Here is a 15,773-nt window from a genome sequence, read left to right on the forward strand (position 1 = left end):
GCTGTGCCTCTCGCACAATTGTAGGTGTAGGGAGTGTAGAGCAGTGGGCTAAGCATACATCCTTGAGGTGCGCCATTGTTGATTGTCAACGAAGAAGAGATGTTATTTCTCATCTGCAGTAGTTTCTTAGTGAGGAAATCAAGGATTCGGTTACAGAGGGAGGTACAGAGGCCCAGGTTTTGGAGCTTAGTTTACAGAGAAAATCATTACTATCTGGAACTCAATGCCATAGGAGGTGGCAGAGCCAGAGAAATTGCAATTTAAATAGAAACAGTATAAAAGGATACAGGTGAAATGCAGGCAAATAAAATTAGTGTAGATGGACAAAATGGTTAGTATGGACATGATGATCTGAAGGCAGCCCACTTGTGTTATGCACAACTCTATGTCTCTCTCTGTATAGATATTATTGAAGGTTGACATTGTAAATAAATCTTTTGAATAATATGCAGGAGACACATGTAGAATCTAGTAAACACGAGGAAATCTGCAGATGCTGGAAATTCAAGCAACACACACAAAATGCTGGTGGAACGCAGCAGGCCAGGCAGCATCTATAGGAAGAAGTACAGCCGACGTTTCGGGCCGAGACCCTTCGTCAGGACTAACTGAAAGAAGAGATTCTTCTTTCAGTTAGTCCTGACGAGGGGTCTCGGCCCGAAACGTCGACTGTACTTCTTCCTATAGAATCTAGTAAGGTGGCTTTTCAATCCTTCCATGTTACTTACAAAAGTCATACATGTACTTGAATGATCAGATGTGCATGTGCATAATTATTCAGATTAAAATTTCCCAACTACTTAAATTTTGAAAGCAAGAATTTGTTAAAATACAACTTTTTTAAAGAGCTATATTTGTAGGTATGGGCTCAGGCTCATTCAATATGATAATTGCATCTGGCACAGAGGAACAATGTGTCTCAAGGAATATTCGCACATCTATTTCAGGAGAGACAGGTGCCATTAAGCATAAAAGTTGTCCTAGCAGGAACAATTTGGATCTGAGAAACTGTGGCGGTATTAATTTATCAATGATCTTCCCTCAAGTGTAATGTGACGTTTGAAAAATATTTAGTTTTGCACTGTTACTGTGGTTTGATACTTAAAAGCTGTCCCTTAAGTTGATCCCTCATAGAACAAAACCACGGTTACTGGATAAAGTTATGCTCAGAAGCTCCTTTGCCATGGGTTGTTGCCAAATCTACCACCAGCTCTTTGACTCATCAATTTAATGGTGGGAGACTTGCTTTTTTTCCCAGTGTATTTTCTGTCCCCCTCCTTTCATTGCATCTGATTTACTTCTAAATCATTTCAACACTTGTTTCAGTGTGTGAGTGCGTTTCTGCTTTAAGTCTGTGCTACTTGGAATGGACCTGTAGTTCTCTTGTTTTGGAAAAAGGTTTGGTGCAGACTTATTTTTGTTAATTATTTGTTTGTTGCACCGATGACTTAAATTGTTTGGCATGCTTTCAGGAGAGCGTTTTTGAAAAGAAATTGTAAATTGTTATTGCGAAGATGCGAAGAGATGTTTAATAATCTCCCAAAGGACAAATATCTTAGTATTGCCTAGACAACCTGTGAGGGGCAAAGTAAACTGAAAGCTTGTCTCTCAGGTACCAAGCTGCTGCTGCGTTTTATTTTATCCCGGGCTCTTTTCCGTTCGTTGAGGATGGATCATGCACTCTTTGGATAATCTGTTTTTTTTTATATGTGTGTCGTGCTATGGAGGGAGTAATAATTCTGGTTTTGCTCGTAGTGTTACATCAGCGCAATTTATTTCCGTAAATAGCCGGTTCTAAGGGATTTACAGTGCCGTCAATATTTTGGCATATAGCGGTACTTTCCTCTTATTGTGTGTGAAATGTGGGAATTTTACATTGACTTTTAATTTGGTCTGTGATGTCGCTATGGCGAGGGGTTGAAATGTCATCTAAGTAGTTGCAATAATTCAATACGTCGTGAAAAATAATAGTGGTTAAATCTTTGCGATGCATTGACGTGCGTGCATTTTATCATCGTGCGTGGATCGGATTTGTTGCTTATTTTATTATTTGCCTCGTACTTAGAGCTATGTGTGTGTGTTTTGCTTTTCTCTCTTTTGGGAATCTCTAGTCTTGGTGTACATGGGGTCTGGTCGAGCCGGGGCTGCAAGACGTTCCCTATCGACTCGTCACGTACAAAATGCAAGTGTGACCGACTCTCCAGGTTCGCCATTTTGGCTCAGCTCTCTCCAGATTCGGTAAGTCCTTTCTATTTTTTTAAAGAAACAATTTTCCATTAGCCTCCGTGAAAACAATGTAAAATATCCATGAACCTTCCTTGTAACTGGATGCAACAAAAGAGGAACATTCCAGCTGCGACTGGAGGCTGACGTTTCATTTTTTTTAAATTACATGTACATTTTATTGACGCATTTATTTGGAAGCCAGAATTTACCTCGGTCCCTAGCATTGGAATAAATTGCAATCGGAATTCATTAAAATATTCTGTCCGGATGTTGCCCCATGAATTGATGTCTAGGCTGTATTAATATTCTACGTGATTAGTTGATACAAATGAAATGGGCAAGCTCAATTTTTGTTAAATATATATATATTCCACATGCTGTAAAAATGTAGGAACATTTTGTGATCCCATCCTTTCAAAATGTTACAGTTTTTGTGTCAGCACACGTAAATTATACACAAGACACCAGTACAATTCTGTGCTGGATAGAAACATGTCAAAATGAACTTCTTATTTTACTGCACTATATTCTCAGCTGAATGTTCTTTAATGTTATAATGACTATTAATATTCTATGTGATTTGGTCTGTTTCAAATCAACGTTAAATGCTTACTTATAGTCGGTCTCAATTGACCATAATGCAATTTGCCTTCCTGATGTAAAAATATATCATATTATACCAGCACAATAACTAAGTGTGTAGTTATAAACATTCATCAATGTTGAATCATATGCATTCGTTTCTCTTCTGTACTGAGTTTAAATGAGGAAAGAGAGTTTGGCACCATGTGATAATTCATTTTTCAATACATCAAATTAGCTGGGAAGTTAAACTTTTGAGGTCAGCTGTGTATGTTAAAAGCATAGGCTGATTCTAAATTAAATGAGTGTAAATATAAGCATATGATATAAAACAATTGCATTTTTCTTTGGTGCTTACTGCTAGTGCATTTAACCTTTTGTGTCAATGGATGTGATGTTTACCCAGAACAAGAATGCATGGTGATCATACTATTAAGTCTTTTTTTTACAGTAATCAAAATACAGGTTAAAGATAGATGAATATTTATTAGTGATAACTCATGAGCAAAATATCATTAAATTGGTTTTGTAAGCAAGCAAATTTCACACTCGATGTAATGTTGGTATTTAGATTATCAGCTAACTATTTGGTATATTTTGATACATTCTTGTGTAATTAATCCACAATTTTATTGGTGCTTTCATATAGTTTGTTTAATTTCTATTAGTTCTTTAAATAGTTACTATGTAGAGAGTTGTAGGTGGCTTATACAGGTAGTTAATAAGGATTTTATAGATTTAATTTTAAATAGAAAAAAGCATTTCAACTGTCATTCACTAGATAAGGAAGTGTATTGAATCTGCTATAAAGATTTTCTAATATGGATGCTCTAATTTAATACCTGTGATTTTGAATACAGAATTTTGTGATTCTGCTTTTAAAGGCAACTTGTAAATTTAACCATATTGATGTATGAAATATGTGGAACAGTGCAGATAAATACGGGAATTGTAGCTTAAGTCAGAGAAAAAAGGCTAATGATCATTTTGGGAATGACTTTAAATTCTATTTACAGGTCATTTTGCTCAGATGAATGGCTAAATTTCTGCTGTGAACCAATGTGCTGAGTATTTCCAGACTTTGAGCCTCTGAAGTGTTCCTTTTTACATGTGGCAGTGTAATAGGCAGTAGTGGGTGTTCATTTTTATAGTGTGTTTGAATCAAATAATTATTTCTTTCCCAAGTGGGCCATAACTATGGATAGATTTTGATTTCAAAGAACTTGGCTTTTGGCAGTTATTGATTGTGAAAGGAAAGCTTTCAATTAATGTTTGTGCATTAACAATATTGCAGCCATGTGAATCTGGGTTAAAAACACCTCCAGTTATCAAAGGGCATGAAGTTGCACAAAGCTGCTCATGGCCATTCTGAGACAGAAAATGCTGAAAATACTCAGCTGGGCAGCAAGTATCCGTGGAGAGAGGAACAAAGTTAATTATTTTGGATTTTCATCCTCCTGGATAAGACTTAATTCAATTCTGTAAGTGAACAAATCAATATTGTTGATATAGAATTAATGATCAAGGTGGCCATAGTAGACAGAGTAACACCACGTTATTATAATTTGGAAAGATTTCTGATGGTATGGAGTTGAGCCAAGAGGGTGCATTTGGTTCATTTTTGTCACGTGTACCGAGGTACAATGAAAAAGCTTTGCAAGCTGTTCTGCAGATCAGTTTTTACTTTCAGTGGATTGAGGAGTTACAAGGGCAAACAATAATAGAGTGCAGATAAAGTGTTGCAGTTACAGAGGAAGTGCAGTGTAGGCAGACAGTAAGATGCAGGGCTATAATAAGGCAGATTGTGAGGACAAGAGTCATCTTATTGTCCTTGGGAACCATTGAATAGTCTTGTAGCAGTGGGATGGGAGCTGTCCTTCAACCTGGTGGTACACACTTTCAGGCTTTTGCCCAATTGGAGATGGGAGAAGAGACAATGTCCAGGGTGGGTGGGACCTCTGATTATGTTGCCTGCTTAGTGACATTACAGTAATAATCTTTAATATAGATCAACAATATCAGGGCTGATTTTCCAAAACAACATGTTCCTGCCTACCTCCATATGTCTTGATTCCTGTAATATTCAGAAATCCATTAAATGCTGTTTGTAATGCAGTCAGTGACTAAGCCTCACTGGCCTTCAGGATAAGACTTAATTCAGTTCTGTGAGTGAATAGAAAAATATTGTCATCTTATTCCTAAATCGTCTACTACTTATTTTGAGATCATGATTTCTAGACCCGGACTCCACAGAGGATAATTTCCTTGTAGGTGCACTGGAGTCTTGTAGAATTTCAGTCACGACACTAAACTACATCTGTGTGTTGTATTCCTCCTGCCAGTTGTAGGAGGAACTTTTTTTTTTTGGATGCTACATCAAACTTCATACCCTTCATTTCCCAGAATAATTTATTACTACAAAATCTGCAAATTATATTTTCCTCCCCTGACACTTCGTAGTTGCTCCACGAGACAAACACTTTATTTTGTTTTCTGGGTTGTATACTAAGGAAAGATGACAGGGTATCAACTCATTGGAATGTGTGTGTGCGCGGCTTTCTGATGAGATGATCCTCAAAGAGGATATCAGAAGCAGATACGAACAGAAAAACCAACATAAGATAAGTATCATTGGGGCCAATGTCTTGCAAGGGTTTTCTTTCTATGATAATAACCAGTCCATTTAAGAAACATTCATGATGTCATGATCTTAAAAAAATGATGATTTATTTTTTGTTTACTGTAAGTCCTTCGTCTGACAGCTTGGAAGTAAGGTGAAATTCTACATTTTTTCATCATTTTCGTCTGCAGGTCGCTGTTTCCCAACTGCAGAGAGTTTTGTACTGTTTATGGTTCCAGCATATCCAGAACTGATTCAAAGCCAAGTAATTATTCTTCACTGAAAACAGAAAATGCTGGAATTGGTCAGAAGAACTTTCAGCATAATTGGAGAGAGAAATAGTGTGTGATGTTGCAAATGCAGAGACTGGATTTAAAGTTTAGATGGATCAAGGTTAACGACCTGAAACACTAATTCTGTTTTTCTGGGAACTGATGCTTTCCAACCTCTGCATTTGCAGGATTTTCTAATTATGATTTCTGTTCTATACATTGCAAAATATTCCTTTTCCAAGCATTGCTATGTTTCCATTCTTCACAATAGCCAAGCTGCTGAAGAAAGTCTGAAAAACATCAGGGAAGATAAATGATCAATTCATTATGTTAAAGTGCTTTTCACTGAACAATAAGTTCTGTGCTGGACACCAGGAGTACTTCAGTACCTTGGAATCCCTAATGCACACCTGACAATGGAAAGACTAGCAACACACATCAAAGTTGCTGGTGAACGCAGCAGGCCAGGCAGCATCTGTAGGAAGAGGTGCAGTCGACGTTTCAGGCCGAGACCCTTCGTCAGGACTAACTGAAGGAAGAGTGAGTAAGGGATTTGAAAGTTGGAGGGGGAAGGGGAGATCCAAAATGATAGGAGAAGACAGGAGGGGGAGGGATAGAGCCAAGAGCTGGACAGGTGATAGGCAAAAGGGATACGAGAGGATCATGGTACAGGAGGTCCGGGAAGAAAGACAAGGGGGAGGGGACCCAGAGGATGGGCAAGAGATATATTCAGAGGGACAGAGGGAGAAAAAGGAGAGTGAGAGAAAGAATGTGTGCATAAAAATAAGTAACAGATGGGGTACGAGGGGGAGGTGGGGCCTTAGCGGAAGTTAGAGAAGTCGATGTTCATACCATCAGCTTGGAGGCTACCCAGACGGAATATAAGGTGTTGTTCCTCCAACCTGAGTGTGGCTTCATCTTTACAGTAGAGGAGGCCGTGGATAGACATGTCAGGATGGGAATGGGATGTGGAATTATCACCACAGATGCTGCCTGGCCTGCTGCGTTCACCAGCAACTTTGATGTGTGTTGCTTGAATTTCCAGCATCTGCAGAATTCCTGTTTGAATGGAAAGACTACTTGTGTTTCATGCAGAAGTCATCCCTTCAGACCATCCAGCACTTCCTTGGTACCCTGTTGAATTGTTCTCAAAGTTCTGTACTCAAAACCTACCCCGATGAGAAATTGAGAGGAGTACTTTTGAGCCACTTGTGTGTTAACTCATTCCTACATTTGCTTCTGCACAAAATTACTTTGTAGAAAGTCAATAGGTCAGTTATGAAGACATGTTGAAAATATTCATGTTTCTTCACAACATTCTGAGGTAGGAAAACAGGCCCAGAGATGCTAATTGGTGAAACAATTTGGAATGAGTGCTGGCTCTTTGTAGCAGGCAGGTTCCTTGCCGTCTTCAGCTGGATTTTGTTCACTCCTCTCAGATTATCCTACTAAGTAGTCAAATTGATAAATGTTTTTGTTCAAAGAATTATTACTGGTAACACTAGTTACTCTTGAGAAGTCGGTTGGCTGAGCTCAAAATCCAACCTTTTCATGGCTTAAGGACAGCAGCCTTTTCAAAGAGAGGAAGTCGAAAATTAAAACACACCCTTCGCTTTGGATGGCACAGGAATACAGCTTGTAGAGTTGGTACCTCACCAGACACCTGGGCTCGATTCCGATTTTCGATGCTGTCTTTATGGAGTCAGCAAGTTCTTCCAGTGACCATATTCCAACAGGGGCATAGATTTCCTCTCACATTCCAAAGACATTCAGATTGGTAGGTTAATAGGCTGCTATACATTGCCCTTAGTGTGTGTGGGGTGATAGAGTCTGAGAGAAGTTTAATGTGAGGGCTGTTTGATGGTTCTGTGGATGGTGGAAGGGGGGCTGTTTCCATGTGGCCCTCTGCAGCTTAATGTGAAAAAGACTAAGGAGCTGGTGGTAGACCTGAGGAGAGCTAAGGTACCGGTAACCCCTGTTTCCATCCAGGGGGTCAGTGTGGACATGGTGGAGGATTACAAATACCTGGGGATACGAATTGACAATAAACTGGACTGGTCAAAGAACACTGAGGCTGTCTACAAGAAAGGTCAGAGCCATCTCTATTCCCTGAGGAGACTGAGGTCCTTTAACATCTGCTGGACGATGCTGAGGATGTTCTACGAGTCTGTGGTGGCCAGTGCTATCATGTTTGCTGTTGTGTGCTAGGGCAGCAGGCTGAGGGTGGCAGACACCAACAGAATCAACAAACCCATTTGTGAGGCCAGTGATATTGTGGGGATGGAACTGGACTCTGTCACGGTGGTGTCTGAAAAGAAGATGCTGTCTAAGTTGCATGCCATCTTGGTCAATGTCTCCCATCCACTACATAATGTACTGGGTGGGCACAGGAGTACATTCAGCCAGAGACTCATTCCACTGAGATGCAGCACTGAGCGTCATAGGAAGTCATTCCTGCCTGTGGCCATCAAACTTTACAACTCCTCCCTTGGAGGGTCAGACATCCTGAGCCAATAGGCTGGTCATGGACTTATTTCATAATTTACTGGCATAATTTACATATTACTATTTAACTATTTATGCTTCTATTACTATTTATTATTTATGGAGCAACTGTAATGAAAACCAATTTCCCCCGGAATTAATAAAGTATGACTATTTTTCTAGTAGCGATCACACACAAAGTCATAGCCATTATGCTCCTCATATGAAACCTGCTTAGTGCTTTGACTGTATGTGTTTAATGCCTCTTCTATTTTTCAGTCAGTGCCACTGAGTTAAAATTTAAAATAAGACCCACTCATTATTTATATTGTAAGGAATTAGCTCTTAGCTACATTTCCCTACATTTCTTTGTCAGGAGTCGTGAGGCGTTCAGATTGATGACAGATGGAATTGAATGTGGAGGGTGTGAAGTGATGTCTTTTGGTTGAAAGAATTTTCAGCATGTTGTAGAATCTAAATGGCACAATATCAGTGGAACAGAGTGATCCATGTAATACTTGAATGAAAATGGCGGCAAATCAAGAAGGTTGCTATTAAATTGCACAAGATTTGTGGCATCTTAAGCTAAAAAAACAATGATCTAATGAAGTTTGATCAATGATGAGCTGGCCTCAATCTTAAGGGTGTATGCTGAGAAGTTTACTGGAATGGTAGTTGAGATGTGGAACTTCATTTACTTATAGAGACTGGGAGACCTTGGTTGTAGCGGAAAAAAAAGTTAAAGGTGGAATTAATAATATTCAGAATCATGAAGGGTTTTTATTTCAGAAGGGTTGAGAAGCAGATGAAACAATTTTAAAGTAGCTGGTAAAGGAAACAGAGACAAGATAAAGAGATTTAGGCAACACACATCAAAGTAGCTGGTGAACGCAGCAGGCCAGACAGCATCTCTAGGAAGAGGTGCAGTCGACGTTTCAGGCTGAGACCCTTCGTCAGGACTAACTGAAGGAAGAGTGAGTAAGGGATTTGAAAGTTGGAGGGGGAGGGGGAGATCCAAAATGATAGGAGAAGACAGGAGGGGGAGGGATGGAGCCAAGAGCTGGACAGGTGATTGGCAAAAGGGATACGAGAGGATCATGGGACAGGAGGTCCGGGAAGAAAGACGGGGGGGGGGGAACCCAGAGGATGGGCAAGGGGTATATTCAGAGGGACAGAGGGAGAAAAAGGAGAGTGAGAGAAAGAATATGTGTATAAAAATAAGTAACAGATGGGGTACGAGGGGGAGGTGGGGCATTAGCGAAAGTTAGAAAAGTCGATGTTCATGCCATCAGGTTGGAGGCTACCCAGACGGAATATAAGGTGTTGTTCCTCCAACCTGAGTGTGGCTTCATCTTTACAGTAGAGGAAGCCGTGGATAGACATGTCAGAATGGGAATGAGATCTGGAATTAAAATGTGTGGGCACAGGGAGATTCTGCTTTCTCTGGCGGACAGATTGTAGGTGTTCAACAAAGCGGTCTCCCAGTCTGCGTCGGGTCTCACCAATATATAAAAGGCCACATCGGGAGCACCGGACGCAGTATACCACCCCAGCCAACTGAGAGTTGAAGTGTCGCCTCACCTGGAAGGACTGTTTGGGGCCCTGAATGGTGGTAAGGGAGGAAGTGTAAGGGCATGTGTAGCACTTGTTCCGCTTACACAGATAAGTGCCAGGAGGGAGATCAGTGGGGAGGGATGGGGGACACGAATGGACAAGGGAGTCGCGTATGGAGTGATCCCTGCGGAAAGCAGGGGGGGGGGGAGTGAAAGATGTGCTTAGTGGTGTGATCCCGTTGGAGGTGGCGGAAGTTACGGAGAATAATATGTTGGACCTGGAGGCTGGTGGGGTGGTAGGTGAGGACCAGGGGAACCCTATTCCTAGTGGGGTAGCGGGAGGATGGAGTGAGAGCAGATGTACTTGAAATGGGGGAGATGCATTTAAGAGCAGAGTTGATAGTGGAGGAAGGGAAGCCCCTTTCTTTAAAAAAGGAAGACATCTCCCTCATCCTAGAGTGAAAAGCCTCGTCCTGAGAGCAGATGCAGCGGAGACGGAGGAATTGCGAGAAGGGGATGGCGTTTTTGCAAGAGACAGGGTGAGAAGAGGAATAGTCCAGATAGCTGTGAGAGTCAGTAGGCTTATAGTAGACATCAGTGGATAAGCTGTCTCCAGAGACAGAGACAGAAAGATCTAGAAAGGGGAGAGAGGTGTCGGAAATGGACCAGGTAAACTTAAGGGCAGGGTGAAAGTTGGAGGCAAAATTAATAAAGTCAACGAGCTCTGCATGCGTGCAGGAAGCAGCGCCAATGCAGTCGTCGATGTAGCGAAGGAAAAGTAGGGGACAGATACCAGAATAGGCACGGAACATAGATTGTTCCACAAAGCCAACAAAAAGGCAGGCATAGCTAGGACCCATACGGGTGCCTATAGCTACACCTTTAGTTTGGAGGAAGTGGGAGGAGCCAAAGGAGAAATTATTAAGAGTAAGGACTAATTCCGCTAGACGGAGCAGAGGAGTGGTGGTAGAGGGGAACTGATTAGGTCTGGAATCCAAAAAGAAGCGGAGAGCTTTGAGACCTTCCTGATGGCGGATGGAAGTATATAGGGACTGGACATCCATGGTGAAAATAAAGCGGTGGGGGGCAGGGAACTTAAAATCATCGAAAAGTTTAAGAGCGTGAGAAGTGTCACGAACATAGGTAGGAAGGGATTGAACAAGGGGGGATAAAACCGTGTTGAGGTATGCAGAAACGAGTTCGGTGGGGCACGAGCAAGCTGAGACAATAGGTCGGCCAGGACAGGCAGGTTTGTGGATCTTGGGTAGGAGGTAGAAACGGGAAGTGCGAGGTGTGGGAACTATAAGGTTGGTAGCAGTGGATGGGAGATGCCCTGAGCGGATAAAGTCGGTGATGGTGTGGGAGACAATGGCCTGGTGCTCCTTAGTGGGGTCACGATCGAGGGATAAATAAGAGGAGGTATCCGCGATTGTCGCTGTGCCTTGGCAAGGTAGAGGTCAGTACGCCAGACTACAACAGCACCCCCCTTATCGGCAGGTTTAATAGTAAGGTTAGGATAAGTGCGGAGGGAGTGGAGAGCAGAGCGTTCCGAAGGAGTGAGGTTGGAATGGGGACAAGGTGTGGTGAAGTCGAGACGGTTGATGTCCCGTCGGCAGTTAACGATAAAGAGATCCAGAGCAGGCAGAAGACCAGAGCGGGATGTCCATGAAGAAGAGGAGGGTTGAAGACGGGAGAAGGGGTCATCGGTGGAGGTGGAAGAGTCCTTGCCGAAGAAGTAGGCTCGGAGACGGCGGAAGAAGAGTTCCGCATCATGGCGAATGCGGAACTTGCTGAAGTGTGGGCGAAGGGGGACAAAGGTGAGGCCCTTACTGAGGACCGAGCGTTCTGCCTCCGACAGTTGAAGGTCGGAGGGGATGGTAAAGACCCGGCACGGATGAGAGCTGGGATCAGAGGGGGGAGGGGGGATGCTGGGTGTGTCAATGGAGAGGAGAGGATTGGGGTGAGAGGAAAATGAAGAGATTTAGTTTTATTTTTCCAGAACATGTTATATAATATAGAATGCTCTGCCTAAAAGACAATTTAATAATAACTTTCATATGCCAATTGTGTAATTTCTTAAAGTGGGGACAACTGCTAGACATTTGGGAATGTGCAGGAGATTGGGACTAATTTAATCGCTGTTTCAAAGAGTTGGCACAAGGATGAAGGGCTAAATGTATCATTCTGTCATGTAGCATTCTGTATTTGTACAGTACCAGCTGGGGCTGCTAATCAAGTCATTTTTGTCAACTGACTTGGCCTGGTATCAAAGAAAGCCTACACTGATGTGAAGGCTTCTGCCTACTGGTATTGCAGAAACATGATCGGGCTTTCAGAATAACTGGTATTAGATTAGCAAATACATACAGTGAGACCATAAAATGGCAGCTGTAGGAAATGGGAAAAATAATCCTCGATTAGGGCTATTTTCCCTGTGATGGAGGAAAGCTAATTGTTAAGGCAGCATAGGAGAAGCTTCACTTTGCATTTCGCCATAGACATTCGGACAATGCTTTATGCTGACATGCTGCAATTGGTGTTCCATTTTTGTGTGTTAAAATCTCACCCTGAAGAGTACAAAAAGAGAGATTTTAGTTACTTTTGTAAAAAGGATTTGTACAGTGATGATATTGAAGTGACACCACTGACTTCATAGAGCATTAGGTTGCCTCTAAGGTTGTCCTCATCTATATGTCACAGTAATTCATACTGTGGCACATCAGGCATTTGCTGTGGCAGAAACATGCCCAGCAGCAAACATGAACAAGAATTTTTTGTAGCATTTTCATTGACTATTCAATACTGTACAGGTCTGAAAATTCATAAAAATGAGATCTACCTTTTTAAAATGTCCAGTAAGACAATCTGTATTCTCAGATAGCCTGAGATATCTTACATTTGAAATGCCTGTAGTTAATAGAACACTTAGCATGATATTCTATTGACAATTATTTTAATATTTGTGTTAAGTGATTTAATTTAAGTGGGTCATAGCTCTTTCAGCATTGCAGACACGTAAAATAATAGGCAAACATAGTGTGTCTATGTTACCAATAGCACAAACATTGATTTTTAGCATCTTGCAATTTGATCATTTGTTTAATTACATTGAAACTTGACCTATCTGCTCAAAATATGTAATCTAAGTAATTAAGCTTCTGTCCTTTTTTTGAGACTGATTTTGTTTTTGAAGATAATTATTGTTGATAAACAAGAGTTGACTACCCATTTAAATTTCCTTTGAATTAGAATGTAATTTGAGTCTGTCAGAATTGGTGCATCAGTAATGGTGTGATGAACATGCATAAAATAATAAAATATGCACCTGTAATGTGATTCCAATTAAATATTGTGGAGACAAGGGGAATTTGTTTTTGTGAACTGGACTATTATTTAATTACATTTGCAAGATTCAGCACCAAAGGAAGACATATGACATCTAGATGTGAGACTGAGGAGCATGTGATCGAGGGAGGTAGAAAAGAAGTGATGATGATAAGGTAGAAAAATGTAGTGGCAAACAGAGATTGTAAGAACAGAGCATGAGAATAGATGCTTCCACTTTCCCACCCTCCCCCATCAGCCAAACCCCTGAACATGTCAATGGGTGAGCATGGAGAGCAATATTAAAATAATTAAATTTGAAGTTGATTATCATATTCACGAGCACGAATATACACAGATGGAATGAAAAACATTGTTGCAGCAAATCACAGGCACATAGCTTCATAGAAGCAACATTCACAAGAAAAACATGAATTAAAATAACTTGTACACAATTTTTACAAGAAGGAATGCAATTAGAACACACAAATGTCCATTTTAGTGTGAACTGATCAAAATGCTTATAATGTTGCTAAATTGTAATGATTATGCTTTAACTGGTTGATTCAAGAAAGAAATACTTGGAAGAAAGTGGCTGATCTTTAACCTGATAACATGGGACTTCAGGCTTCTGTTCTTACTGCCTGATGGTATCTGCAGAGATGGCATGGCCCAGATTATGGAGACCTTTGATGATAGATGATTTATTTTGGTAATTGGGTAGAATTGCCCTATATTAGGTAGAATTGATGTAAAGTGTTCATTGTTTTTCTGCAGATAATCAGCCTAAATCAAGGTCAGTGAAAAGAGGATCATTTCAAAACACTCAATTCTATCCCGAAAGCATTAGAGTTAAAATGACATGTTGGTGTGCTTTGGGCTTTACAGTATTTAGTTGTTCCATACTGAGCAGTACATACATATATCTGCCAGAGGTATACTGTAAATGTTTAATACCATGTTCTCTTGCTCATATAGTCTAATTAGAACTAGATTCTCTTTCACTTGTCGTAAGTGCAGTAAACATGTACTCAACACCATCACTTACTAAACACGAATCTGACCAAGAATTGTTAAGAACTCCAATATGAAAAGTTTTTGTCATTTAGAGTCATGGAGAAAGTTACAGTCATACTGCATTAAAACATATCCTTTGACTGAACTTGTCCATGCTCACCAATTTGCCCACCTGAATTAATCCTATTTGTGGTATTTGGGCCGTAACCCTCGAAACCTTTCCTATCCATGTACCTGATAGAGTAGTTGTCAATGTTTCTTCCTTTCAGATCCTGTCAACAGATTAGGTCCCTAAACTGCAGAGGACAATTGAGTCAAATGTACGCAGTGCAGAATTTTGAGCATTCTTTGTCATTGAACTAGTTTATACCCAACTGGTAGCACCTCCGTTTACCTGTCTCCGTGGCCATGTAAATAAGACATTACAAATCATGAAAACCTTGATGTCCATGTTTTAGCCATTACATGATCATGAGAAGGCTGATTCGCTTACTAAAATGTCCTGATGTTAAGATTCCTCAAGGACAGCTTCAATCCTGCTGTTGAAGACTTAAATGTTTCCTTAGCACAATAACATGGAATCTTGACATCGCAATCTACTTTTTTGTGACATTGAATCTTACTGTTTACCTGCACTACCCTTTCTCTATAATGTAACACTTTATTCTGCACTCTGTTATAGTTTTACCTTATGCTACCACAATGCACTATTAGAGTCATAGAATCATAGAACGCCACAGTACAGAAACAGGCCCTTTGGCCTATCAGGTCCATACCAAACTATTAATCTGTCTGGTCTCATCGGCCTGCAAATGGACCATAGCCCTTCATATCCTTCCATCCATGTACCTATCTAAATTTCTCCTAAGTGTTGAAATCGACCCCTTATCCACCATATCCGCTGCCAGTTTATTCAACACTCTCACGTCCCTTTGAGTGAAGAAGTTACCTTTCATGTTACCCTTAAATATTTCACCTTTCGCTCTTAACCCATGACCTCTAGTTCTAGTGTCATGCAACCTCAGTGGAAAAAAACCTGCTTGCATTTAACCTATCTATACCCCTCATAATTTTGTATACCTGTATCAAATCTCTCCTCATTTTCTTACGCTCAGGGAGTAAACTACAAACGTACTAACCTATTCAACTTTTCCTGATAACTCAGGTCCTCAAATCCTGGCAAGATCCTTGTAAATTTTCTCTGTACTCTTTCAGTCTTTTTGACCAGAACAGCACACAATACTCCAAAATTAGACCTCACCAATGTCTTATACAACTTCAGCGTAACATTATAAAGGTCAATGTGCCAAAAGCTCTCTTTACAACCCTTTCTATCTGAGATGCCAATTTCAAGGAATTATGGATCTGTATTCACAGATTCTTCTGTTCTATTGCAGTCATCAGTGGTGTGCTGCTCACTGTGTAATGGTAATGCTCAAACAACAAAGACAAAATTTTCTTTCATTTAAACAACTTTACTTTTTCAGTATATGAGGGCAGCCATCTTCTTACCCACAATACTCCTCTCAACCGCCCCCGCACCGCACACATGTCCATAACAGGGAAAGCATGCATCCCAGCTGAATGCTTACAGAACTCAGCAATCTTCTATCCTTTTTATGTATATTTAAAAAAATCAAAAGTTTAAAAAAAAATCAATTTAAATGTCCATTAGGATATAGGAATTGGTTCTAA

At 40.6% G+C, this 15,773-nt stretch overlaps 1 protein-coding gene across 1 annotated transcript in view; it reads left to right on the plus strand.

Moving 5' to 3' along the window:
• adgrb1a (adhesion G protein-coupled receptor B1a) overlaps positions 1-15,773 on the plus strand; it is a 289,509-nt gene that overhangs the window by 143,909 nt on the left and 129,827 nt on the right. The window contains exon 11 of the mRNA XM_072259584.1: positions 2,112-2,238. Within this exon, the coding sequence (XP_072115685.1) occupies positions 2,112-2,238 (127 nt within the window). The remainder of the gene's footprint in view (positions 1-2,111; positions 2,239-15,773) is intronic.

The sequence above is a fragment of the Mobula birostris genome, chromosome 1 (assembly GCF_030028105.1).
Source record: "Mobula birostris isolate sMobBir1 chromosome 1, sMobBir1.hap1, whole genome shotgun sequence".
Taxonomy (NCBI): Eukaryota; Metazoa; Chordata; class Chondrichthyes; order Myliobatiformes; family Myliobatidae; genus Mobula; species Mobula birostris.